This window comes from Lagenorhynchus albirostris, chromosome 6, assembly GCF_949774975.1.
Source record: "Lagenorhynchus albirostris chromosome 6, mLagAlb1.1, whole genome shotgun sequence".
In the NCBI taxonomy this organism is placed as follows: domain Eukaryota; kingdom Metazoa; phylum Chordata; class Mammalia; order Artiodactyla; family Delphinidae; genus Lagenorhynchus; species Lagenorhynchus albirostris.
Window position 1 is genome coordinate 55,586,371 of NC_083100.1, and position 26,217 is coordinate 55,612,587.

The 26,217-nt window shown below is 33.5% G+C and overlaps 1 protein-coding gene across 1 annotated transcript in view; it reads right to left on the bottom strand.

Moving 5' to 3' along the window:
• Nucleotides 1-26,217, bottom strand: part of AGPS (alkylglycerone phosphate synthase) — a 137,297-nt gene that overhangs the window by 60,183 nt on the left and 50,897 nt on the right. Inside the window, exons 6-10 of the mRNA XM_060152570.1 lie at nucleotides 25,767-25,838; nucleotides 24,188-24,267; nucleotides 22,915-22,995; nucleotides 13,716-13,841; nucleotides 11,088-11,196 (exon numbers count right to left, since the gene is read on the bottom strand). Of these exons, the coding sequence (XP_060008553.1) occupies nucleotides 11,088-11,196; nucleotides 13,716-13,841; nucleotides 22,915-22,995; nucleotides 24,188-24,267; nucleotides 25,767-25,838 (468 nt within the window). The remainder of the gene's footprint in view (nucleotides 1-11,087; nucleotides 11,197-13,715; nucleotides 13,842-22,914; nucleotides 22,996-24,187; nucleotides 24,268-25,766; nucleotides 25,839-26,217) is intronic.

The following is a 26,217-nucleotide window of genomic DNA, read 5'->3' on the forward strand; positions in this document are numbered from 1 at the left end:
ATATAATTCACAGACAATAAAATTCACCTATTTAGAATGTAAAATTCAATGGCTTTAAACTATTTAAAGATATATGCAACTATCACTACTATCTATTTACAGATATATGCAACTATCACTACTATCTAAGTTTACAACATTTTCATAACCCCAAAAAATAAATCCCATACCCATTTTCCCCACACACACCTCAGCCCTAGACAAACACCAGTGTACTTTCTCTCCAGAAATTTGCCTATTCCAAGCATTTCATATAAATAGAATCTTACAATATGTGGCTTTTTGTGACCGGCTACTTTCATTTAAATGTTTTCAAGGTTCATCCATGTTGTAGCATGCACTAAGTACTTCATTCCTTTTAATTGCTGGATATTATTCCATTGTATGGTATGGACATTTGGGTTTCTACTTTTTTTTTTTTTTAAACTCAATTACCAGCTTGTTATAAAAGGAAACAACTCAGGAACAATCAAACAGAAGAGATGCACAGAACAAAGTATGCGGGAAAAGGTGCAGAGTTCCCAAGCCCTCTCCAGATACACCACCCTCCCAGCACTTCCATGTGTTTACCAACCCAGTAGTCCTCTGAAACTCATAATTTAGGGATTTTTATGGAGGCTTCATTACACAGGCATGATGACTAAACCACAGATATGGGTGACTAATTCAACTTCCAGCTGCTCCTCTCCTCTCCTCTCCTCTCCCCTCCCCTCCCCTCCCTAGAGGTCAGGGGGTGAGGCTGAAAGTTCCACAGGTTTCCATATTTTGGCTACTATGAATAATGCTACTACAAATATAGGTGTAAAAGTTTGTATGTAGATATATGTCTTCCTTTCTCTTGAATAGATACACAAACTTTCTTAATTTCAAAAAACCTTTGACCCTATTCCATGTAACATTCTACCTCAGCTACCTTTCCTGAGACTAAGTTCTAGGCAAGGGCAGCTAAGAGGTGATGAGGGGCTCACTTCTTGCACCCAGCCTAAATTGGTGGGACAGAGACTCTACTTTGAGTGATGCACTAAGCCTATGGTCCCAACCCTTTGCCCTGGCTTGTAAAGGGCTGGTATCTTGCCAGGAGAAGCAAACCAAGACCTACTTTCCTTCCTCCTTCTCCCCAGCACTTAGTTTCTAAAGTAAGGGTGTCCTCAGAGAAAAACATGCCACTGTCCCCACACCCACCTCCACAGCCTTAGCTCAGAGATTTTGCCAGAGGAAGAAATAAGCCATAAAACAGCTCCCAATCTTTTTTTCGAAGATTACTTGCAACAGAGCATGAAGAAGTTCAAGAAGTTTCAAGAATACTCTTGAAAACAGTGGAGGATGTGGTAAAAGGTAATTGGGAAGACATAGATAAATTTATTGGAGATATAGGCAAAATTGCAGGCCAGCTGTTTGCCTGGTAGAAACCTGGGGATACTGGAAGTCCTAGGTACAGCGACCAGGCAAGAGAAAAACATAAAAGGCATAAAAACTGGAAAGGAAGAAGTAAAACTGTCTCTATTTGTAGATGACCTGATTTTATATATGGCTGGCTATACCATGCCATTTTATATAAGAGATAAACATCTGCAAATTCTGTTATCTGCAGGGGTTTCTGGAAGCAATCCCCTGCAGATACTGAGGAACAACTGTACAGAAAACCCTAAAGAGTCAACCAAAAAACTATTCAAACTAATCAGCAAATTCAGTACAGTTGCAGGATACAAAATTAACATACAAAACAGAAGCGTTTCTATACATTAACAGTGAATTTTCTGAGAGAGAGATAAAGAAATTAATCCCATTTACAAGAGCATCAAAAGCAATAAAATACTTAGGAATAAATTTAACCAGGGAGGTAAAAGATCTCTACTCTGAAAACTAAGACACTGATGGGAAAAAAAAAAAAAAATTGGGGCTTCCCTGGTGGAGTAGTGGTTGAGAGTCCGCCTGCTGATGCAGGGGACACGGGTTCGTGCCCCGGTCCGGGAAGATCCCACATGCCGCAGAGCAGCTGGGCCCGTGAGCCATGGCCGCTGAGCCTGCGCGTCCGGAGACTGTGCTCCACAACGGGAGAGGCCACAACAGTGAGAGGCCCGCCTACCGCAAAAAAAAAAAAAAAAAATTGAAGAAGACACAAGTAAATGGAAAGGTGTCCTGTGTTCATTCATGGGTTGAAAAAATTAGTATTGTTAAAATGTCAGTACTACCAAAAGACATCTACAGACTCAATGCAATTCCCATCAAGATTCCAATGGCATTTTTTACAGAAAAACAAACAAACAAAAAAACACTCCTAAAACTTATATGGAACCACAAAAGACTCCAAATAGCCAAAGAAATTCTGAGAAAGAAGAACAAAGCAGAAGGCATCACACTTACTGATTTCAAGCTATACTCTAAAGCTATAGTAAAGAGTATGGTACTGGAATAAAAACAAACAGATCAATGGAACAGAATTAAGAGCCCAGAAATAAACCCAAGCGTATACAGTCATATAATATTTGACAAAGGAGCTGATAGTACTCAAAGGAGAAAACACAGTCTCTTTAATAAATGGTGCTGGGAAAACTGGACATTGACATGTAAAAGAATGAAACCTGACCCCTATCTTACACCACTCAAAAAAATTAACTCAAATGTTTAAAGGCTTGTATGTAAGATCTGAAACCATGAAGCTCCCAGAAAAAAACATAGGGGAAAAGCTCCCTGAAATATGTATTGGTAATGATTTTTTGGAAATCACACCTAAAGCACAAGCAACAAAATAAAAAATAAATAAGTGGGACTACATCAAACTGAAAAGATTCTTTCTGCACAGCAAAAGAAACCATAAACAAAGTAAAAAGACAACCTACAGAACTGGAAAAAATATATGCAAACTATGTATCTGATAAGAAGTTAATATCTAAAATATATAAAGAACTCATACAACTCAATAGCAAAAAACAAATAATTCAATTAAAAAAACAGGCAAAGGACCTGAATAGACATTTTTCCAAAGAAGAAATACAAATGGCCAACAGGTACATGGAAAGATGTTCAACATCACTAGGGGAAAGCAAATTGAAACCACAAAGAGATATCACCTCACACCTTCCAGAATGGCCATTATCAAAAAGATAAGAAATAACAAACACTGGCATGGATATGGAGAAAAGGGAACCCTTGTGCACTGTTGGTAGGATTATAAATCGGTGCAGCCACTACGGAAAACAGTATGAAGGTTCCTAAAAAAATTAAACATGAACTACCATATGATCCAACTACCATATGATCCAGCAATTCCACTTCTGGGAATATATTTGAAAGAAACAAAAACACTAACTCAAAAAGATATTTGCACCCCCCCCACGTTCATAGCAGCATTATTTACAATAGCCAAAGTGTTCATCGATGAATGAATGGATAAAGAAGTTGTGGTATATATATACAATGCAGTATTATTCAGGCATAAAAAAATGAGGAAATCCCACCATTTGTGACAACATGGATAGACCTTGAAGGCATTATGTAAGTTAAATAAGTCAGATAGAGGAAGACAAGTATTATTTCACTTTTATGTGGAAGCTAATAAAAATAAACAAACAAAAAAAATACACCAAACTCACAGAAATAGACATCAGATTTGTGGTTACCAAAGGCAGAGGGTAGGGGCAGGAAGGTGGTCAAAAGGTACAAACTTTCAGTTATAAGATAAATAAGTATCAGGGATGTAATGTACAACATGATGACTACTGTTAACGCTGCTGTATGATATACAAGAAAGTTGTTAAGAGAGTAGATCCTCAGAGTTCTCATCACAAGAAGAAATTTTTTTCATTTTTTTTTTATTGTATCTATATGAGATGATGGATGTTAACTAAACCTATTGTGGTCATCATTTCACAATATATGTAAATCAAACCATCATGCTGTACACCTTAAACTTATACAGGGATGTATGTCAATTATTGCTCAATAAAACTAGGGTAGGGGGTACAGTGGGGGGGACCCCTCCTAAGCTCACAAAAAATCTCAAACAATAACCCTAGGAACTATCCTTTCTAAGGGATACATTTTAAACAGGTGAATTTTATGGTATGTAAATTATATCTCAATAAAGCAAAGGAAACTTCAGAATTATCTTCTTAAACAAGGAGCTATGAGCCATACATTTTAGAAATAGGGGTATTTTTAGAAACAGGTATCTTAGGCTACAGAAAGAGTCTAAACGAACTCTAAACCTTTGCCAGAAAGAGGCATAAGGCTGACAGACTATGCTGCCTTCTCATCCACCAACACAGAATTATCTATTACACCTATTCTTTCTTACCAAGACAAGTAGTATCACTTTAATTTTTAAAGTTGCTAATTCTTCTGCCACTATACTGACGCCATCCCTAAGCTTATTTGTAATTTTTTCTACTCTTTTCAACATTTTTCAAAGTTCCTGGTAGTCTTAGAATTAACACCTCATGCTGAAAGTTGTTTCTACAAACAAACTGAAATTTGTCAGGCATAGTTCCTAAAGGCATGAATCATCTTTTCTATTTATTCTAATCTCTCCGCAGACTACAGAAAACTTTAATAAATACTTGTTCAAACTCAAAAGTCACCAGGTTGAAATTCATTAAGGAAAAGAAAGTTGGGGGTTGGGAGTGGGAGGGAGGTCCAAGAGGAAGGGGATATATGTATACATATAGCTGATTCACTTCACTGTACAGCAGAAACTAATACAACATTGTAAAGCAATTTTTCTCCAATAAAAAAGTAAATAAATAAATAAACTCAAGCAGGAAAACTGTGAAAAGAAGGTTAGTATAAGCCTTGCTTTTAGACAGGAAAATTTCTCTATTTAAAATTAAACTCCAGGGACTTCCCTGGTGGCTCAGTGGTTAAGAATCTGCCTGCCAAGGCAGCGGACAAGGGTTCGAGCCCTGGTCCGGGAAGGTCCCACGTGTCACGGAGCAACTAAGCCCGCGCTCCCCAAATACTGAGCCTGTGCTTTAGAGCCCACAAGCCACAACTACTGAGCCCATGTGCCACAACTACTGAAGCCTGTGTGCCTAGAGCCCATGCTCTACCACAAGAGAAGCCACCGCAAGGAGAAGCCCGCGCACCACAACGAAGAGTAGCCCCCACTCACCGTAACTAGAGAAAGCCCACGCGCAGCAAGGAAGAACCAATGCAGCCAAAATTAAATAAGTAAAGTTTGAAAAAAATTAAAAAAAAAAAGAATCTTTAAAAAAAATAAAAAATAAATAAAATTAAACTCCAAGTTCCTGATTTTTTGTGAAATATTTCTTTACATCTCAGAAATAAAGCCATTTGAAAATATTTCTATAAATTACTGCATATAATATAACCTAAATATAATCCAAAGAAAAAATCAGAAACCATTTAAAAGCCAATCAATGAGGGTCTGCTTAAACAGAACAGAGTACATACCAATGGAATATCAGGTAGCTGCCAAAAAGAATGAAGTGGTTCTAAATGTGATGATTTGAAGTGAGCATTATAAAATTAAGTATAAATCAAAGAGTAGTAAACTCCCATTTCTGTTTTTAAAAACATACATATACGCTTATAAATAGCAAAAGTGTTTACTCTGGGCAAGGGAGATGCCTAAAAGACAGGGATAGAAGGCAGATTTTTCCCTATGCATCTTTTGTACCTTTTGAATTTTGTACATGTATGTACATATTTTAACTTTGTACATGTAATTACTTACTCAAAAAGTTTATTTAAAAATATATATGTATAAAACATTGGCAAACTTTCCTTAAAATTCTAATTCTACACCCAAATTCTAAGGTACTAGTAAGAAGTGACCACGCCTTAAATTTCTGTACACCCATATTGCCTCATACGTATAGCATGCATTCTAAAGTGGTAAAACCCACCATAACACTATAAGTAAGGTTAAAAAATAAAAATTAGTAAAATGAGGCTTTGCATTGTTGCAAGGTTAATGAAATGACCAAGGCTAGTCTGTGCAACTATCCAGCTATGAGTTCTGCAGCAGGGGTTAGGGGTTGGGGGGGGGTCCCCACTGTAAAAGAAAACTCCATCCAAGTCCCAAATGCAGTCTGGCACTAGGCAGTTCTTCCATCCAGACTTATATTCAAATTAATCCAATCATAAATGTTTACATCTAAATTCACTTCATTGAAAGGCTCACTTCTGTTGGGCTTTATTATATTTATTGATTCTTTTGCTCTGAGAATTTTATGTCAGTGGAGTGATATAAAACTACTTAGATTACTTATCACTTGATTATATGCACATTATACCAATATTTTATATCCACTTTATATAATTGTTTGTAAACAACTCCATGGCAATGTGACATCATAGAGGCTCATGTCATTCACTTTCTGTTTCAATAAAAATATGTTACTGTAAATTTTAGAATTTTGTTTTATAATTTCAAATATAGTGCTCTTAAGAAAACTGAAAGCTTCAACTACTAGCTAATACAAAATGCAAGTATTTGCTTGACGTAAATAAAATCTTTCATAATTTGAAAATATACGTTCAGGTGACCTCAGGACTGAGAAGAAAGGTAATCATTTGATTCTGAATCTTCTCTCTCCCTCTACCCTCCTCCCCCCAAACATGAAAATCAACAAGGAAAACAAATAAAACCACACAGGACATACACTTTAGTATTAAAAGGAGACAAGAAAACACTAAGACTTTCTAATTACCCATAAGTAGAGATAAAAAGAAAAAACTCCAACAGACCTTCTACAGCCTTCCAGCTGCTACAAGCTTATAAGGGCAGAAAGTGAGTAAGGGGGGGGGGCGGTTTAGAAGACTCCCTAAGAAAGAGTAGAGGGTAGCAGAGGACTTAAAGTAAGCAGAGACAAAATCAACCCCAGAAAGCAAAAGTGCAACAATAAACTCCAAATACTGTATAAGACTTGGTAATCCATAACCCTGGCTATGAGGAGGGGTTTGAAAATGGAAGTAACCAGAAATGACACCCTTGGAGAAGTAAGGGAAGTATCTTCAAAGAAGCATCAAATTAGAGGAGTGTGGTACTCCTTGGAGATAAGGCAGTGGAGGGAAAGAATAAAATTAGGAGGAAAATTAAAGATCTGATAGAAATGAAAGAGAAACAGGACATGTCATGGCTTCTCCCACCAAAAACACCACCATCTATAAAGCAAATAGCACAAAAGAGGGTAGAAGTGACAGAACAGAACACTCTCAAACTAGGAACCCTTTCCAAGTAATAACAGGAACAGAAAAAAGCAGACCAAATCCATACAAAACTACTGCAAAACATCAGAAAATGGAAATAATAGCTTTTCTGCTGATGAAAAGTATCCCCCACAAAACCAACCATGATCCTGAAGAAAACTGTAAACACAGCATTTCAAACTCAATTAAACACTGTCAAACAAGCATTTGGGGATACGAAAAAATAGCTGAATTAGAAACATAAACACTAAAAACATAAATGGACAAAAAACAAGATAAAATGAAATAAACGATGACCAAACTCAGGGAAGAAATAGAACAACAAAACATAAAAAAAATGAAGGCTGGGTTACAAGGTATCCAAAGGAGAAGAGAGAATAGATTCAAGTGAAAACTTAATACAGGGCATTGAAGAAAAGCCAGAAAATAACCAAGAGAATTAAAATAAAATACAGAAGTTGAGAAAAAAAGAGAAATCATGGATGAAATGGAAAATAAGCAAAGAAAGTCAGACAAATGTATAACTCGTGTCCCTGAAGAAGAAAAATCAAAACAGCAAGGGGAACGGAATCCAAAACCCTAATATTTAACTCTACAATCCAAAGAAAAACTTTACAGAAATAAAAGAAGACCAGCATATACACAGAGAAAGGGTCCACTGACCAGAGCAAAATGACCCACAACAATCAACTCTCAGTTGTAAAAGTAAACTTTAATGATAAAGAAAAAAAATCCTCACTGCCTCCAGGCAAAAAGTCAAGAGAATTGGCATTAGATTTCTTTAAAACAACATATAAAACCAAAGCAACGGTGGAATAGTATTTTCAAAAAACAAGGGAAAAAAGTGTGACCCATGAATATTAAAGCCACTCAAGCTGTCCTGCAGGTATCAAGGTCATAGAAAAGTAGTTTAGAACATTCCAGAACTCATGGGATATACAAATATGCCTTTCCTGAGGAATCTACTAACGGATGAGCTTTATTTAACCAAAAGATGAAGTAAAACTACACAGAAGGACTGATAGTAAGCTTTTCATCTATTTCATTTTAGAGCAAAGGCTAAAACAAGAGTGGGTAACGAGTTAAAAAAAAAAAAACATACTTTTAGCCATTTTTCAAATAAAAGAGCAAATCATTATAAGTTACTAGTAAATTCCACATATAGGAAAAGAATATAAAACATTTCAAATGCTTTATTTATTACGGTTTTCATTAATTCATCATGATACTATAACATCTAAAACGGGAGGAACCTGCTTGTCAAAATAATCATTATGAAAAATTCATAACACAAAACAAGATAAAAACATTAAACTTAACTTGGCTAACCACATGTGGAACTTAGCAGGATGGGGGAAAATAGGTTTTTTTATAATGGTGATGCTTTCAAGGTTGTCGTCAAATGATTTAACTATAGCAAAAGAAAGTATTTTCTAAAGCTCAAGGAAAAGTTTATGATTCATATTTAAGGCAGGAGGTTATTATTTAGATAGTTCAAAACAGCAGAGAAAATACATATTATAAAAGAATATGATTTCACATAAATTTACTCTCTCAGTCATGCTGTCTCCTGGACTATATTAAGATTACTCTATATCCGCATACATACAGAAATGGGGATTAGGGACCATAAATATACTTATAAAGATCACTGATGCCAAAATAATAAACAGCCACAACAGTTTAACATTTGTTGAGTACTTACTACGCGCTTATAAACTGTTTAGCATAATTTCGTTTGACCCTCTCAAAAAGCTTTTGAATATAGATACTTTTATTATCCCCATTTTACAGCTGAGGACATAGGGCATAGAGAACTACCTAATTTACACAGTCACAGAAATATAAGTGGTAAAGCCAGGATTGAAATCCAGATCTGAAAGATTTCAAGGTTCATGCTCTTAAATCAGTATGGCATTTTGCATGGATATTTATAATAAAATCTCATTTAAATATAGTAACTTACCCTTGTACATGTTTCTAATAAACTGTATTTCTTTGCTTACTTTATTATAACAATGAGTTTGCCTTCCTTAAATTCGTACAAAAATTTACTATTGAAGGAGGTAGTCCAGTCTTTTGGATAAAGTTCAAACTATTATAAAAGGGATAAAAGACCAAATTATCTCTCCAGCCATCCTGTAACACTTACTACTCCACACCCTGACCTGCTGTCAACTCCACTCTACAATTAAATCTTAAGTTCCAGTCACACTGAAAAACTGGCACCTTCACGAGGCAGACACAGCTCTTTCTCACTTTTAAGCCTGTTCACATGCAGTTAGTTCTCTGTGTAGGGCAACTCCCTCCCCACCTTATTCTCTCAACTCTGCCTAGAATTATTTTCTCATTATCATCCTTGAAGGACCTCTTTAGGCACAACCCCTCTGCGGAAGTCTTCCTAAGCACCCATCAACATGACTTTTGTCTGTATTTCTCCTTCATTTACTTCTATCATAGAATTTATCTTATTCAATTTTAATGGTCAATTATTACCTGTGTCCTTGGGTGTGCCACCACAGTACAGTAACCAGAATTTTTTAAACGCTAATTGATGGGAGAAAAAAAATGTTTGATGTAGCTACTTGAAAAGATAATTTACAGAGTTGACTCCAACTATGTATATACCAATAGTAAAATTAATAATTATCAGTTTTAATACCTATTTGTTATTCAATTTGACATTTGACTGGAAAAAGTTATATTCTTTCAGTTAACTCTTGGATGATGCATTAATACAAGAAGTTCCAAAATAATATTTTTTAGAGAACTATATTATTTTAAAGGAATTTAATATTTTATTTTTCTCATTAAAAGTGTGGTTCTGTTTTTCCACAGAAGAGTACACTGATCAGAAAAGGAATGAGAGTAAATTGGTGAAACACCTTGACAGAGGTTTGTCACTAATTATCATGAAAAATATCTAAGCTATACCACTGGTCATCAATTTAAGAGTTGACCTCTAGTACATCACTAAGACACATAATTTATTTTTTCCTTGATGTTACCATCAAAAGTTAGAATTTATGCCCTAACATCCTAGTTTATCATAAATGCACTTTTATCCATGAATATAGCTAGATGTTGTGAAAATCTTTTGACAGATTGCACCACCTTCTGACTTAGTAGTGAGTTCCTCTGGTAACTTGGAAACACTTTCATTTCTCTGAATTTAAGGGATAACTATCCCTCTCTACCATGCTAAGAATTGAAAAATATGCCCACCTTCACCTTATCCATAAAATTCACAGTGCCTACATAATAGTTAGTTTGCAAACTAGAAGGAAGGTTAGTGTTTTTTTCCCCCTCATAGGTACAGAAATTAAATGTTTTGCATAAGATGAAGAACTACATTCTAATCTACCCAGCATTAAGTAACCAAGCAAAGGAGATGACTCAAGTAGTGAAAAAATAAAAGACCAATGTAAGTTTTCAAAGATATGTGAATCAACAGAATTTTAAATTCCACTTCTTCAAAAACCAACTAGCAAATAACAAAAGATATAATTATAGAAAGACAAGGCAATAAGATAATACTTTATTAGTCCTTTCCTCCTGATAATTCAGAGATTAGAAAATACCATACCAATAAATGTAAAAGCAAACCATTTTAAACCCTAACAGCTACTCTTCCTGAAATTGATTAAAAACTCTAAAAGAAAAACAAAATAACACCAAAAGGACTAAGCTGGCTCTAAAAACATAAAAAAGCAAAATTCAAGAGAAAGTTTAATAAGATGTTCTTATAATAAAAACTTTATGAAGTACTAAATTAAAGTCATAAAACTTAAAAAAAAATTAAATATATAAAATATGTCTTTCTTTCAAAAATCTGATATCACAACATCACAGATTTTCACAAAACTGAATCACTAACCTGTATTTTCTCATAATAAGTTTGCAGTTATATTTACCTTCAGATCCCATGATGAAGTGATGGATATCAGGGCCTGTTGACATTCGAGGTCCTTGACAGCTTTTTTCTATTATACCTCTAGGTGTTACCATTTTTATATGAACCACCTGTTTAATACAATGCATGATGTAAATTCTAGATATCTGTCAGTGAATGTTGTGTGTGTGGATACACACACCCATATATATTTATATAAAACACTATTTTTAAAATATTGGTTTAAGTGATAAATGGTGATTCCCTTCAGAATTCTAATATCTTTTAGTAGTTCTTAGACTAAAAATAAATTGTATGTAACTTTAAAACAGGGAAAAATTATTCTAAGATTGTTATTGGCCTAGGTATATTCATCATCTTAAAAACTGAAAAACACATTTCTTTAAACCAAAGCTAGTCTAGGGCTGTCCATGTGGTAAAGAACTAAAGGATGGAAAAAATATGCAATGATCACATTTTAATAGGTTCATTTTTTCATTTATTTAACAATATTTATGAAGCACTATTATTCATGTTAGGCACTATTCTAGATGCTTAGAATTCTAAGAAAAAAATTATTCTTGCCTTATCCCCACCTTCAACTTATCTACTTTGCCCACTCAGTAGAAAAGAGTGAAAAGAATGAAGTATTAATTTTGATCACATCAAAATTGGGATGAAGAGAGAGATGTGGTGACTGAGTTAAAAAGAAGAAGAAAGATATCTGTGAGATATGTCTCACACATGTGAGAAATTAAGTACATTGTAGGGAGAGGGTCAATCAAAAAAATTCCTCAGATCCGACTCAGAAATGGTTAGGTAAAAACCCAACGTATTTTCAGAATAATTTTTTGACAGATAAATAAAAATAGTCTATTGTTGAAGGAAATGAGCAGAGGACATAAATAAAGAATTCACAAAATAAAAAGATAAAAATTGCTAATGAGGACATTTTAAAAGATTATATTCACTAACAAATAAATATAAAATTTTAGGAAAAAAATATAAATAAAAGGTCCAGTAAAATAAAGATTCTCATAGTGCTAGTAAGAATGTCAACTGGCACAAAATTTTTATAGAGCAATTTGGCTGTAAGGGTCCAAGGACCTAAAAACATGCTTGACCTAACAATCCAAGCTAGGAACTTACCCAAAGAAAATGATCAAAGAAGTATGCTAAAAAATTACTACAGAAGATATTTTTCCCTTTATCTATTTTCCCTTTATCTATTTCTATAATTTTGAAATAAAAATATTCTTTAATAGGGAATTACTAAATCACAAATTATCAATAAAAGAGAATTATATGCATTTTTAAAAAATAATGGTGCAAACCTATGCTCATTGACATGTTAATAGATTGATAACAGTTTAAAGAGCAGATTAAACACAGTATGATGCTTTTTTATATTAAAGACTAGATATAAACATGCAAATAAGTACATTAAAATGTATACTTATAATCTGTGGCCCTTAAATAACCCCCAAAAGGATTAAAATAAATTACATGCTTTAGCAGTACTAAATGTGGTAGTCTATCAAATATGCTTAACTCTGATAAAGCTTTTAATAATCCAATAGTAAAAGGATCAAATTCTCTTTTCTGAAACTGAATTTATGTTATCTTAATTGCAAAAAGAAAAATGTGATTTCTAAAATATCTTCAATTAAAAAAAAGATAATGCAAACATTTAAAAAGTGTTCATAATATAGACACTTAAAGTCTTAAATTGTTGGGTGTTAACTATAAAAAAACAATATATTTCATCAACAATTTGATATTTCTATCAATGAAGACATTGATGAAAATGTTGAAATGCTAGATTTGAAAAACAAACCTAAATAGCTCTAGGAATAATGTTAGGAATACCACTTTAATAGTCTTATAAATTATTCTTTTAAATTGTTATCAAAATATTGATGATAAAGGGAACTAACATGTATGAAGTACCTATTACATACCAGTGATTCCGCTAAGAGTTTTCATTTTATGTCCTTTATTCCTTATAATAATTCTATGCAACAAATAACATTATTCTATTTTATATAGTAGGAAATTGAAGTTTAGAAAGGTAAACCAATTTGCACAAGGTCACACAATTAATCACTGGAAAAGCTACATATGGAACAAATGATACCTAATTCCTAGCCAGGATGCCTAACTAACTCTCAAGAGCAATGACACCAGATCAGCTAAAACAAAATGATGTGCACATAAAACATTACATTAACTAGAACATTTTTAATTGGGCTCTTTAATTCTATACAGAAAATTTTTTTCAGAAAAATAAATATAAAATCTCATAAGGCAAAACAGTAGTAATGACAAGATCACCTAAGTAAATAGACTAAAATAGTGGTAGAGTTGAAGACCAAGGCTCCAAGGCTTGCAAACTAATATTTAGATACATTTATAAGTCAGATACTGAGACATCTACAAAACTTAAATATTAGTTACTCAAAAAGAAGCACTCTTAAATAATGACCACAGTTGTACCTTTTAACTGTTTGTATTACACATAGTCAACGTTACTATAATCAAAAAGGGTATACTTTTGTGGGGGACTCTCCAACTCAATTTTTAAAGGCTTAACAACTTTATAATAATCTCCATAGACTAATTATTATATAATAAATAGAAAAAAATTTACCAAGTCCTCAATATTGCCATAGATATTCTTCTTCATGCCTGATGCCCGAGTAGATACCCATCCTCCCACAGTGCTGAATTCCAGGGAATCTGGTTCATGACCTGTACAATAACCACTTTCTTTAAGCTGAAAAACAAAAATGTAATATTTTACCAGTGAAAATGGCCCCGTTTAACACAGCACTCAACACATTAACTCTTTCCACATTAAAATTTCCATGTCATTGCCATTTGGACTCATTAAAACCTATATAGAAAAAGAAATACTTTTATCACACTAGTCTAAAAATATTTTTAAGCTTTTGCCTAGTGGAAAAATATGGGCCAAAAGACAGTTGCATTTTCCACAGGTTCACCAGCCAATCTTACTCCTTACATTCTTTTATTTTAAAGCCAACTACCCTCCCTCCTTTTTTTTTTTTCCACAAAGAGACAATTTAATTACTTATGGAGATCAGATTATGCTTAAATAATTGCCAACTTCATCTAAACACTTTCAATAAATAAAGCACTTAAATCTCTTATGCTCCCTACCCTAATATAATCTGCAGCAGGCCTGCAGAAAATCTGAGCAAATTGCCTGTACTTAATTCTCTCAAGGAGTCATGTGCTTTGTACAGCCATCTGGCTAGGTTTCCTGCATGTAATACCATCATGTATTTGTGACGCAGATCATGCATTCCTGTACATTAAATAGTCACTTGTTTCTCATTTTTCTACATTAGCGTGGCTTTGCCATCTGCACAGCACCTGAGGTTGGATGGATGCCCTTTACGGCAACACCACCAAAGCCATTCCACTAAAAACATTTTAAAGACTCAGCCATCTCATGTCAAATGGTACAGACACTACCACCTGCATACCCACTGTCTATTGCACTCAAGCCCATCAATCTGTGTTGACCATTTTGATAGTCATCCAATTAAGCAACTGTTTCTGTTTTTCAAGTAAGCCACGCAGAGACGTAGAATATGTCAGCTATGTTTATATCTGTGTATTTAAGTATGGTATGAAAGCTGTAATCTAGAACCTGAGAACCTATAGGTTGAATACAATTTGTTAGCTTTTGCACACAAGCAATGCAAATTATTGTCTAATTTTGTTGCTAGGAAAACAAGATTTTAAGACATCAATTATTACATAATAGAATTTTTTCACTAAACATTCAATACATTTATTTAATTTTAAGAGGTTAATAACCACTCACAAATAAGCAGCTTAAATACAGAACTGAAAGCTAAAATGAAGATTATCAGACCATGATATTTCTTCCTTAATTCCCAAACAATCTATATTCATATTATTTACTCTCAAAAGACTACTACCTTTTGATTTTTCTGAAAGTAATACACACACACACACACACACACACACACACAAAGAACTCTTAAAACTCAACAATAAGAAAAAACCCAATTAAAAATTGGACCAAAGACCTTAACAGATACCTCACTGAAAATAGCAAATAATCATATGAAAAGATGTTCCACATCATATGTCATCAGGGAAACACAAATTAAAATAACAATGAGATATTACTACACATCTATATGAATGGCCCAAATCCAGAACACTGACAACACCAAATGCTACAGAGGATGTGGAGCAACAGACACTCGCAGTGCTGGTGGGAATGCAAAATGGTAATTTGAAAGACTATCTGGCAATTTCTTACAAAACTAAACATACTCTTACCATACAATTCAGTAATAATACTCCTTGTATTTACTCAAAGGAGCTGAAAACTTATGTCCACATAAAAACCTGCACATAAATGTTTAAAGCAGCTTTATTCATAACTGCCAAAACTCGGAAGCAACCAAGATTTCCTTCAGTTGTTGAATGGATAAATAAACTGTGGTACATCCAGACAATGGAATATTATCCAGTGCTGAAAAGAAATAAGCTATCAAGCCATGAAAAGACATGGAGGAAACTTAAGCGCATATTACTAAATGAAAGAAGCCAATCTGAAAAGGCCACATATTCTATGATCCCAACTATATGACATTCTGGAAAAGACAAAACTATGGAAACAATAAAAAGATCAGTGGTTGCCAGGGGTCGGGGGGCTGAGAAAATGAACAGGAAGAGCACAAAGAATGTAGAGCAGTGAAAATACTCTGATAATATAATGAAGGCTACTCAGTGATTATTTATACATCTGTCCAAACCCACAGAATATACACCACCACAATTGAACCCTAAAATAAACTATGGACTTTTTGTAATTATGATGTGCCAATGTAGGTTCACCCTTGGTAAAAGAAATCTCAATGTCATTATATCACTTTATGTGGAATCTAAAAAAGTTGAACTCATAGAAGCATAGATTTGTGGTTATCAGGGGATGAGGGGGTGGGGGAAATGGGGAGATAGTGGTCAAGGGGTACAAACTTCCAGTGATGTTGATAATGGGGGAGGCTATGCATGCGTGGGGGCAGGGGCATGTGGGAAATCTCTGTACCTCCCTCTCAATTTTGTTTTAAACCTAACATTGCTCTAAAAAATCAAGTGTTAAAAAAATATGAAACAAAGACATTTTCAGACAAACAAAAGCAAAAAAAATTCATCAGCAGCAGACTCACGCTAAAGATATTTAAAACAAGTCCTTCAAGCAGAAGGAAAATATCATCAGATTGAATTAAAAGGCACCACAAAGGGTAACTAGATGGGTAAATATAAAAGATGTTATCTTACTGTTTAAATATCTTTAAAAGATAACTTACTATTTCAACAAAAATTATAACAATATACTATAGGTTTTACAATATATGCAAAAGCAGAATGTATGACAACAGCACAAAGGAAAGACAAGGGGAAAGGGAAGTATAATATTTTATGGTTCTTATGCTAAACTCTAAGTGTTATATACATTATCACCTTAAAGCAGACTATTTTAAGTTAAAGATATACACTATAAAACCTGAAACTCTTAAAAGAACAAAACAAAAACTTATAGCTAATGAAGAAAGAAAAAGATAAAATGGTATCATTAAAAAAAATTCAATCCAAAAAAAGGCAGTAAAAGTGGAAAAGGAGAAAACACAGATAGGAAAGATAGAAAACAAATTGCAAGATGACAGACTTAAACTGAACCATATCAATAAATCACATTGAAGGTAAAAGGTCTAACCATCCCAATTAAAAGGTAGAGACTTTCATGTTAGATAAAAAGGAAAGACCCAATTGTATGCTGTCTATAAGAAAAACACTTTAAATATAAAAATATAAATTAGTAAAAAATTTAAAAATGGAAAAGGGAAAAAGATATACCATGCTAACAACAGTCAAAATAAAACTGGAATGGCTGTTTTAACATCTGATGAAGTAGATTTCAGAGCAAAAAATACTATCAGGAAGAAGGAAAGTCATTTCTCAGTAACAAAATTGTTCATTAGTCAAGAAGCAATAACAATCCTCAGTATTTATTCCCCCCAAAACAGAGCTTTAAATATATGAAGTGAAAACTGATAGAACTGCAAGAAAAAATAGATCTATAATAGTTGGAAACTGTAATTCCCTTCTGTCAATAACTGATAGAACAAGTAGACGGAAATTTTTTTTAAATACAGAAGACGTGAACAACACTATAAATCAATTTGACCTAACAGACATGTATAGACCACTCGAACCAACAGCAGCAGAGGACAAATTCTTTTCAAGTGTACATGGAACATTTACAAGACAGACCATACTGTAGGCCATAAAACAAACATCAATTAATTTGATAGGATTTAAGTCATATAAAGAATGTTTTCTGAACACAATGGAATTAACATAGAAATCAGTAACAGAACGATGTTTAGAAAAATCCCCCAATAAGTGGAAATGAAATAACAACTTGTAAGTACCTATAGGTCAAAGAAAGAATCAAAAGGGAAGTAGAAAATATTTTGAAATTAATGAAATTGAGCAGACATATCAAAATTTGTAGGATACCATAAAAGCAGTAGTTGCAGGAAATTTATATACTGAAAACCTATATTAAAAAAGAAGAAAGACCTCAAATAAATCCCTCATCTTCCACCTTAAGACACAAAAAAAGCATTTGACAAAATCCAAAATCCACTCCTAATAAAAACACTCTACAAACTAAGGTAGAAGGAACTTCCTCAACTTGATTAAGGGCATCTACAAAAAAACTCCCTATACATTAAGTATTAACATCATACCTAATGGTGAAGAACTGAATGCATCTCTCTTAAATCACGAACAAGATAAGGGTGTCTATTTTCACTTCTTTTCAACAGTGCATTAGAGGTTCTAGTCAGTGCAATCAGGTAAGAAAAAGAAATAAAGGCATACTGATTGGAAAGGAAGAAGTAAAATTGTATTCACAAAGGACATGATCATAAATGTAGTAAATCTAATGGGAGCTAAAACTTTTAAAACTAATTAGTGAATTTAGTAAGATTGCTAGATTTAAGAGCTATACACAAAAATCCATTTTATTTCTATATACTAATGAAGAATACTCAGAAACTGAAAACTTTTTAAAATACCATTTATAAAAATATATAATACTTAAGGACAAATCTACTAAAAATATGAAATATTTGTACACTAAAAACCATGACACAGCTGAGAGAAATTAACAGACCTTAAAAAAACTAAAGTTATACCATGTTCATGGGTCAGAAGATTCAATATTAAGATGTCAGTTCTCCCCAAATTGATGTATAGAGTTGATGCAATCCCAATCAAAACCCCAACAGGCTACTTTTTTTTAATAGAAATTGACAAGGTGATTATAAATATCATATAGAAATACAAAGAACCCAGAATCACCAAAACAACTTTGAAAAAGATTTATGATAAAGCCACAAGAATCCAAATAGTGTGGTACTGGCATAAAGATATACAATAGATCAATGGAACAAAATAGAGTCCAGACTAGATGCACATTATTATATATTACATATTATATAAAAATGACAACAGACAAGTTTTATGATGGTGCAAAGTCAATTCCGTGAAGAAAGGATAGTCTTTTCAACAAATGGTGCTGGAACAACTGATTATCCATATGCAAAAAAAAATGAACTTCAACCTATCCCTCACGCCATACATGAACATTAACTCAAAATCTTCAAAACTCATCAGACTTGAAAAGAAACTAAAAACTATGAAACTTAAATGGGAGAAAATCTTTGTAACCTCAGGTGAAGCAAAAGTTTCTGGATATGACAGTAGAAGCATGATATATAAAGTAAAAAATTAAGTACTTCATCAAAATTAAAAACCATCTATTCTTCAAAAGACTCTGTTAAGAGAATGAAAAGACAAGCCACAGACTGGGAGAAAATATTTGCGAAGTATATATCTGGAAAAGAACTTATGTCCAGAATATGTTAAAAAAATTCTCAAAACCCAATAAAAAGAAAACAATCCAATTTAAAAATTGGGCAAACACTTGAAGAGACACTTCACCAAAGAAAATATATGGATGGCAAATAGTGCTTGAAAAGATCTCCAACATCATTAGTTATTAGAGAAATGCAAATTAAAACCACAGTAAGATACCATAACAAACCTACTAGAACAACTAAACTTTAAAAGACTAACAATAACAAATATTGGCGAGGATGTAGATAAACTCATACAGTGCTAGCGCGAATATCAAATGATGCAATCACTCTGGGAAAACGTTTGGTGGTTTTTCAAAAAGGTAAATATATATCTACCAAATGATTTAGCCATTTCATTTCTAGATACTTACCCAAGAGAAAGGAAGGTATATGTCCAAACAAAGACTTACACATGAATGTTCAAAGCAGCTTTATTTGTAATAGCCCAAAACTGGAAATAATCCAAGCATTCAACAAGTGAATGGATAAACAAACAGTGGTATATCTATACAACTGAATACTACTGAGCAACAAAAAGGAGTAAAATAATGATACATGCAACAATATGCATGAATCTCAAAATAATTATGCCTAGTGAAAGAAGCCAACCCTCGCCCCACCCTTGTAAAAATAGAGTATGTGATTTCATTTTAATAAAACTGTAGGACATTCAAACAAATCTACAGTGACAGAAAACATACCAGTGATTGCCAGGGACATGGAAAAGATGGGATGGAGAGAATTACCAAGAGGCCAGGAGGAAACTTTTGGGATTGGTGCATGTGTTCTATATCTTGATTGTGGTGATGGTTTCATGGTTGTATTCATATACCAAACCTTATCAAGTTGTGCATTTTAAATGACTGCAGTTTACAGTATTGTATGACAATTATATCTCAATGAAACTATTATAAACAAAAGCAGGGACTTCCCTGGTGGTCCAGTGGTTAAGAATCCGCCTTCCAATGCAGGGAACACGGATTTGATCCCCGGTGGGGGAACTAAGATCCCACATGCTGCGGGTCAACTAAACCCCTGCACTGCAACTACTGAGCCCATGGGCTGCAACTACTGAGCCCATGTACCAAAACTAGAGAGCCTGCACACCACAATTACTGAGCCCATGAACTCTGAAGCCCATGTGCCACAACTAGAGAGCTTGCATGCCACAACTACTGAGTCCACGCACTCTAGAGCCTGAGCGTCACAACTGCAGAGAAGCCCATGCACTGTAACAAACAGCCCGCATGCCGCAACTAAGACCCAGTGCAATCACATAAATAAATATTTTTAAAAATAAAAAGACCCTTTAGAAATACTAAAAAGAAAAAAAAAGACTCAGGATTTTGGCTCAAGCTGCCCAAAGAACTGAATTTCCACCAACTGGGAATGAGAAGGCTGCAGAATAAGCAAATTGTGGAGGGAAAATTGAAATTCAATTTTTTTAAATGTTAAGTTTGAAATGTGTATTAGATACACAAGTGGAGACGTCAACTAGGCAAGTGAATATGCAAGTTTAGAGTTCAAGAAAGAAGTCTGAGGTGATACAAATTTAGGAGTCTTTGGCATATAGAAGAAATATTTAAAGTCAGCTGTGTCTGAATGAAGCAGATAGTACTCAATAAAAATTAGTGGAATGAATAAAAGTTCTAAGTACTTTACATTATTAACTTATTTCATCCTAACAAAAACTTTATGAAGTAGGTATTATCTCCATTTTATAGATAAAGAAACTGAGGCATTGAGAAATGCATCCCTAGTGGGAGGAAAACATAAGTCACATATCCCCAGACTATTAACTAATGAAATTAAGTAGCCAAAGATTTAATAAACCTAGAAACAAATTCCCCAAATCCAAAGTTAACATTTAATGACCTCCCTTAAATTTCATACATATTAAAAAATGTAATCTACAAGTTAAAAAGATGAAAATTTATGCTACCCAACTAATATATTTGTGTCATTTTAAAACTTCTAGAATGAAAAAGCAGGAAGTTTTAAGTTGGTTACCTCAGCTGAAGAAGAAACTGAAGAATACAGAAGCATAATGAGGAAGAACTTGAACTGGGATCAACACAGCTATAGAAACTATATTAGAGTCTACTAGAGGCAAAAAGAAATGTTCTATGTTGGCATTTAGGGAAATAAACTAGTAGGTAAAATATCAGAAGTTTCTAGTCTAGGAAAATGTCATTTAAATTTCAAGGAAATATGTTCCTTGAATTTTAATTCTAACCTTTAAAAAAAAAACTTGGAAAGGTTAAAATACTACATCAAATGCTATAATAAAGGATATAAAATTATAGACATGAAAGGCCATCCTTTGTTATAAAAAAAATCACTATGTTGATAATGCCTCTCAGCATAACAGAAGACTAATACAGGCCTTTTTACAGGTTTTTTTTCATTAAATACTATTATTCAACCCACAAAGTTCATTAATAATTAACAAACCTAATTACCTTGAATTATATAAAACCTTGACTTACTGAAGATCTTTAATGTCTCAATGAATATGTTCAATTTTATTCTAGTTCTCTGTATTTTAGCGCATTAAATAAAAAATAAAAGTTTAATAATGTTTTTCAAAACCTTTCATCCAGAATTGGTCACCAGCATACCAACTTCATTCAACTCTTTACCATGAAATATGGAAAAAGATAATAAAAAAAAGATCAACAAGCATGTCACATTTCTCTCTGTGTTGTTAAAAGGTGGGAAGAAGGGAAAAAAAGGTAGGAAAGAGGGGTCTCTGTAACCCAAATTGAACAAAATAGTCAGTTCATCACCAGCGAACTGGACTTTCTAACTTTTGTTTACAAAAGCTGAGTTACAGTCATCTTGACCATATTTGAAAGGGCTGAAGAAACCAATACATTTTAATAATTACCGCTTAAAATCCATGAAGAGAACCTCAAGTTTCCTAAAATTCGTTACGATCCCAAAAAAGTGCTCTAAGGACTCCAGGAGTTCCACTTATTCATGAGATGAGCAGTTTTCAATAGAATTATGCTTTGAAAATTTCAATGAATAGCAAATACCAACATCTACCCAAATTGATCAAATTTATCATTAATTTCTGAGAATTCTGTGTCCAACTTGTTCTGTTTCGCTCCATTCTTACGACCTTGTTTCAAGTCACTATCAGCTCTTGTCCAAATTATTGCAGCAGCCACTTAATCCACCTTTACGTGCCCATCCATCCTCCACAGAGTAGCTCACGAAAACTAAGTACAAAGGTAAAGTTCAAACATCTGGGGCTTTATGATCTGACCTCTTCATGTTTTCCTGGCTTCACCCTTTACCACTACTATACGTACACTCACCCAAAATACAAACACCAAGAATATGTGTTCTCCCATATACACAAACTAGATCTCAGCCATATTCAACTATCTGCAGATCCTCCAAAGCAACAGCTGCCTGTACATCTTCCGCACATGCTGCTTCCCTTGACTGGACTGTTCTCCCCAACCCCATTTCCTTTTCACTCTCACTCATCCTAATTTAATCCTCATTTTAAATGCCGAGTCCTCTGTGATACCATCTTTGTTCAACTCCTTCTCTTCGAACCCCATTTGATGAGCCTAAACACCCCACATTTAGCCAGGCTTCACCTAGAAATTCTCACTGAGTCATATGTCTATTTACCTAACTTTCTGTCATAATATAACGTAAGCTTTCATAGGGTAGGGGATGGGTGTCTTACTCACTACTGTGTTCATAGCATCTAGCTCAATATCTGACCCACATCAGAAACCGAACAAGCTTGTTCAGTGAATATATTGTGAAAGGTACTTTATTCATAGAGGGGATACACAGCAGTTTTGAAAATTTTAAATAACATACCTGTCTTTCCAACTCTTGTCCTGTTATGCCAGCCTCTACATGAGCTGTCAGATTGCTCTCATCAACCCAGAGGATTCGATTCTGTTGCAAAAGAAGAAAGAAGTCTCATCTCCAGGAACAGACACTTTCTCAGGAAATATAACCTCCTAACTGAAAGCAGCAAGTGACAAGATAGAAATTAAGTAAGTAGGGTTACCCACACTAGAAAGCTCCACTTGTTCTTGACTATACAACATGACAGACATAGTAACACAGGCAGTATATTGCACAGGAGTTGGTTTAAAACACAGACATTCAGAAAGTGAGGAAGAGGGTTTCAGATAAAATGAGACTAAAAGAAACCACCAAAAGCTAATGCAGGCCTTGTCTGAATCCCCATTTGAACAATGAAATGAATTATAGAATAAAGACAGTTTTGAGACAACTGGAAAATGAATGTGGACTGGATATTAAATGATATAAGGAATTACTTTTAATTTTGCCAGAAGTGATAATAATATAGTGAGAAAATGTGCTTTTTAAAAGAAATACACAGAAATATTTGGTGTAAAGTAGCATACTATCAGGATTTGCTTTAAAAATAGTAGAGGAAAAAAGATAAAGCCAATGTATGTAAATAATTATTTTATCTAGAGACTAGAAATACTATTCTCTCTACTTTGATGCTTGAAAAACTTCAATAAAATAATAATAAATATTAAATTTTTAATTATAATAAAAGATTATATAAACAGGAATATTGTTGACTATACAAAGATTAAGTTCATACCCAAACTAAAACTTTAACATAGCACAATGGCCAACTCTTGGACCACAATGAACCAAAATCTCACAAAATAATCCTAAAGTTTATTAGCACCTTCATTAATTTTAAGTTAATTTTAAAATTAATTAGCTCTTCTATTCTTCCAAAAGCAAAAGTGCAATAGCATTAGTAAAAATTTGGGGAACAACTAAGTTTTGATGATTCAAATTAACATTAACAAATATTATTTGTTTTTTAACAATACATCAGGTCATCTATTGTATCACTATTCCAATCCATGCTTCTCAAATTGTCAATTTCACATGTCAATTTGGTAGAATTCATCAAGATATATGACTTAGAGTAAGAGTGAACTTAGCTTTTAGAGGTCTGAAGACAAAGGTAAAATATAATGATGAAAAAATTTTAAACAAAATGGACAATATACCTTTTTAAAAATAACTAAGACTGAGCCATAAAGACAACTTTTAAACACTATCTTCAAATACATCTTAAATTATCATATACCATTTGTGAAGTGTCCAAAGAAATTATTGTTCTTGTCTCATCTGCAGGACACATGAGGCCATATGAAACACTTGTTCCTCCTGCCAAAATAGGAAACAACAACTATGCTTAAATATTTTACTTTTAGCTACATTTCTAGGGTAAATCCCTAAGACAAAGTATACAGATAGGTCCTCTAGGAAATAAAACCTATTTCTACTTTGCAAAATGTAATTTGCAAATGCTAACACACTATAAGCAAACTCACCTTAATTTTATGGTGCATGCCAAAATGAAGAAATATTATGAAGCTGAAAGTAATGGGATATGGCTCCATCCCCCGGGCACACTCAAGTGAAGCCCCTAGCATTTTGTGGAACTCCAAAAACATGATTAGAAAAGTTCTACGCTAATGATTACTGTGGAGAGATAGCGTAAAAGAAAAAATACGCATCCTATACAACTAGAGACACCATTATCTCCTTTCTGCCATATTTATGAGATTCACTTATCATTTAAAATATTATCTTATACTCCCATGCAAAAAGGCTTTAATAAATTAGAATATAAAGTTAAAACTGCCCAGATTATATGATATTCAAAAACAAATTTATATGTTCTTTGGTGAAAAAGTGATTTTTAATATAGAATAATTAATATATAGAAGAATTTAAACAATGTACTCCTACTTAACATTTGTTGTCAAAGGAAAAATGCTTTCTTGATAACAATACGGAACAATACGGTGTTCTCAGTTCTTAACCAGATCTGTACCATCATATAGCAGAATGAAGTTTGAATTGGTACTTTTATATCTTTTGGACAGAATATAAGTGGAAGTCACCTTGATGCAAGTACAGGGGGTATTGATCTACACGGTGAAACAATGTTAAGAACATGTCTGTGATTAGTAACCACTATTTCTTGTCAAAGTCATTTGAAATCAGAAAAATATTTCATTAAAAGTGGCAGTGTAATGCCTTTTTTGCATGAATTCAACGATAAGTATCAGCTGAAGAAGGTATCTGGAACTTCTGATTTGCAGAGGTTCCATTTCCATTCCATCAATGCCAATTCAGTCAGTGAAGGCAATTTCCTTTGGCTTGTGTAAGCTGTTAAAATGATGTGGTTGGTGAATGATCAAGAGAGATTAAATTTATCTTAAAATGTAAAATAATGTTAGTTTTCAGTATTAAAAGATATTACTGATTTGGTTATCACTATCCTAGTTGCATATCCCTTCTTCTCAAAGATTTATGTTGGGTATAGTTAGCCTTTGAAAAATAATATTCTCTCTATTAAGATAAAGGTTAGAAAGTAATTACTAAAGCAGGAACATTTTCTTATTTAGGCAGTAAGTCACAGCTTCAATTAGGATCCACATGGGAAAGAAGCCATGAACTAAGGGTAAATCATGTCTCAAACAGTTTAGGTAGATCTACTCAGAACAGAAATAGACCAGCATAACCAATAAACACCATAAACCAGTTTTTCAAGATAACCTTTTCATAATTGTAAGAATATTTTCAGTGGGATGGCACAAATATTTAAAATAGAACAAATTTACATCACATTAAAATTCAAAACACACAATACCTACCACCAATTGGTATGATACAAAGGTTATATTTGCACGCTAGATTCACAATCTTAACTACATCATCATGACACGCTGTTGAAAAAAGGGAAAATAAATTAATCACAAGGACATGAACAAAATCTGGGTAACCCTGCAAAACAAGGGTCTATAGAGTTCTTTAGTGTCTAAACTTTTCCTTCATTTATTCACTCACTAACACATTAAATCACTATATTTTTTAAAAAACTGTTTTTTGTCTTTTTTAACTTTTCATTTTTAAATAATTTTACACTTACAAAAAAGTTGCAAAAATGGTACAAAGATTTCCTTCACCCAGTAGCTGCAAATACTAACATCTTATATAACTATAAAAACTATAAAAACCAAGCAATTGACACTGATACAATACTATTAACTAATCAAGAGACCTTATTCAAAATTTGCCAGCTGTTCCACTAATGTCCTCTTTTCT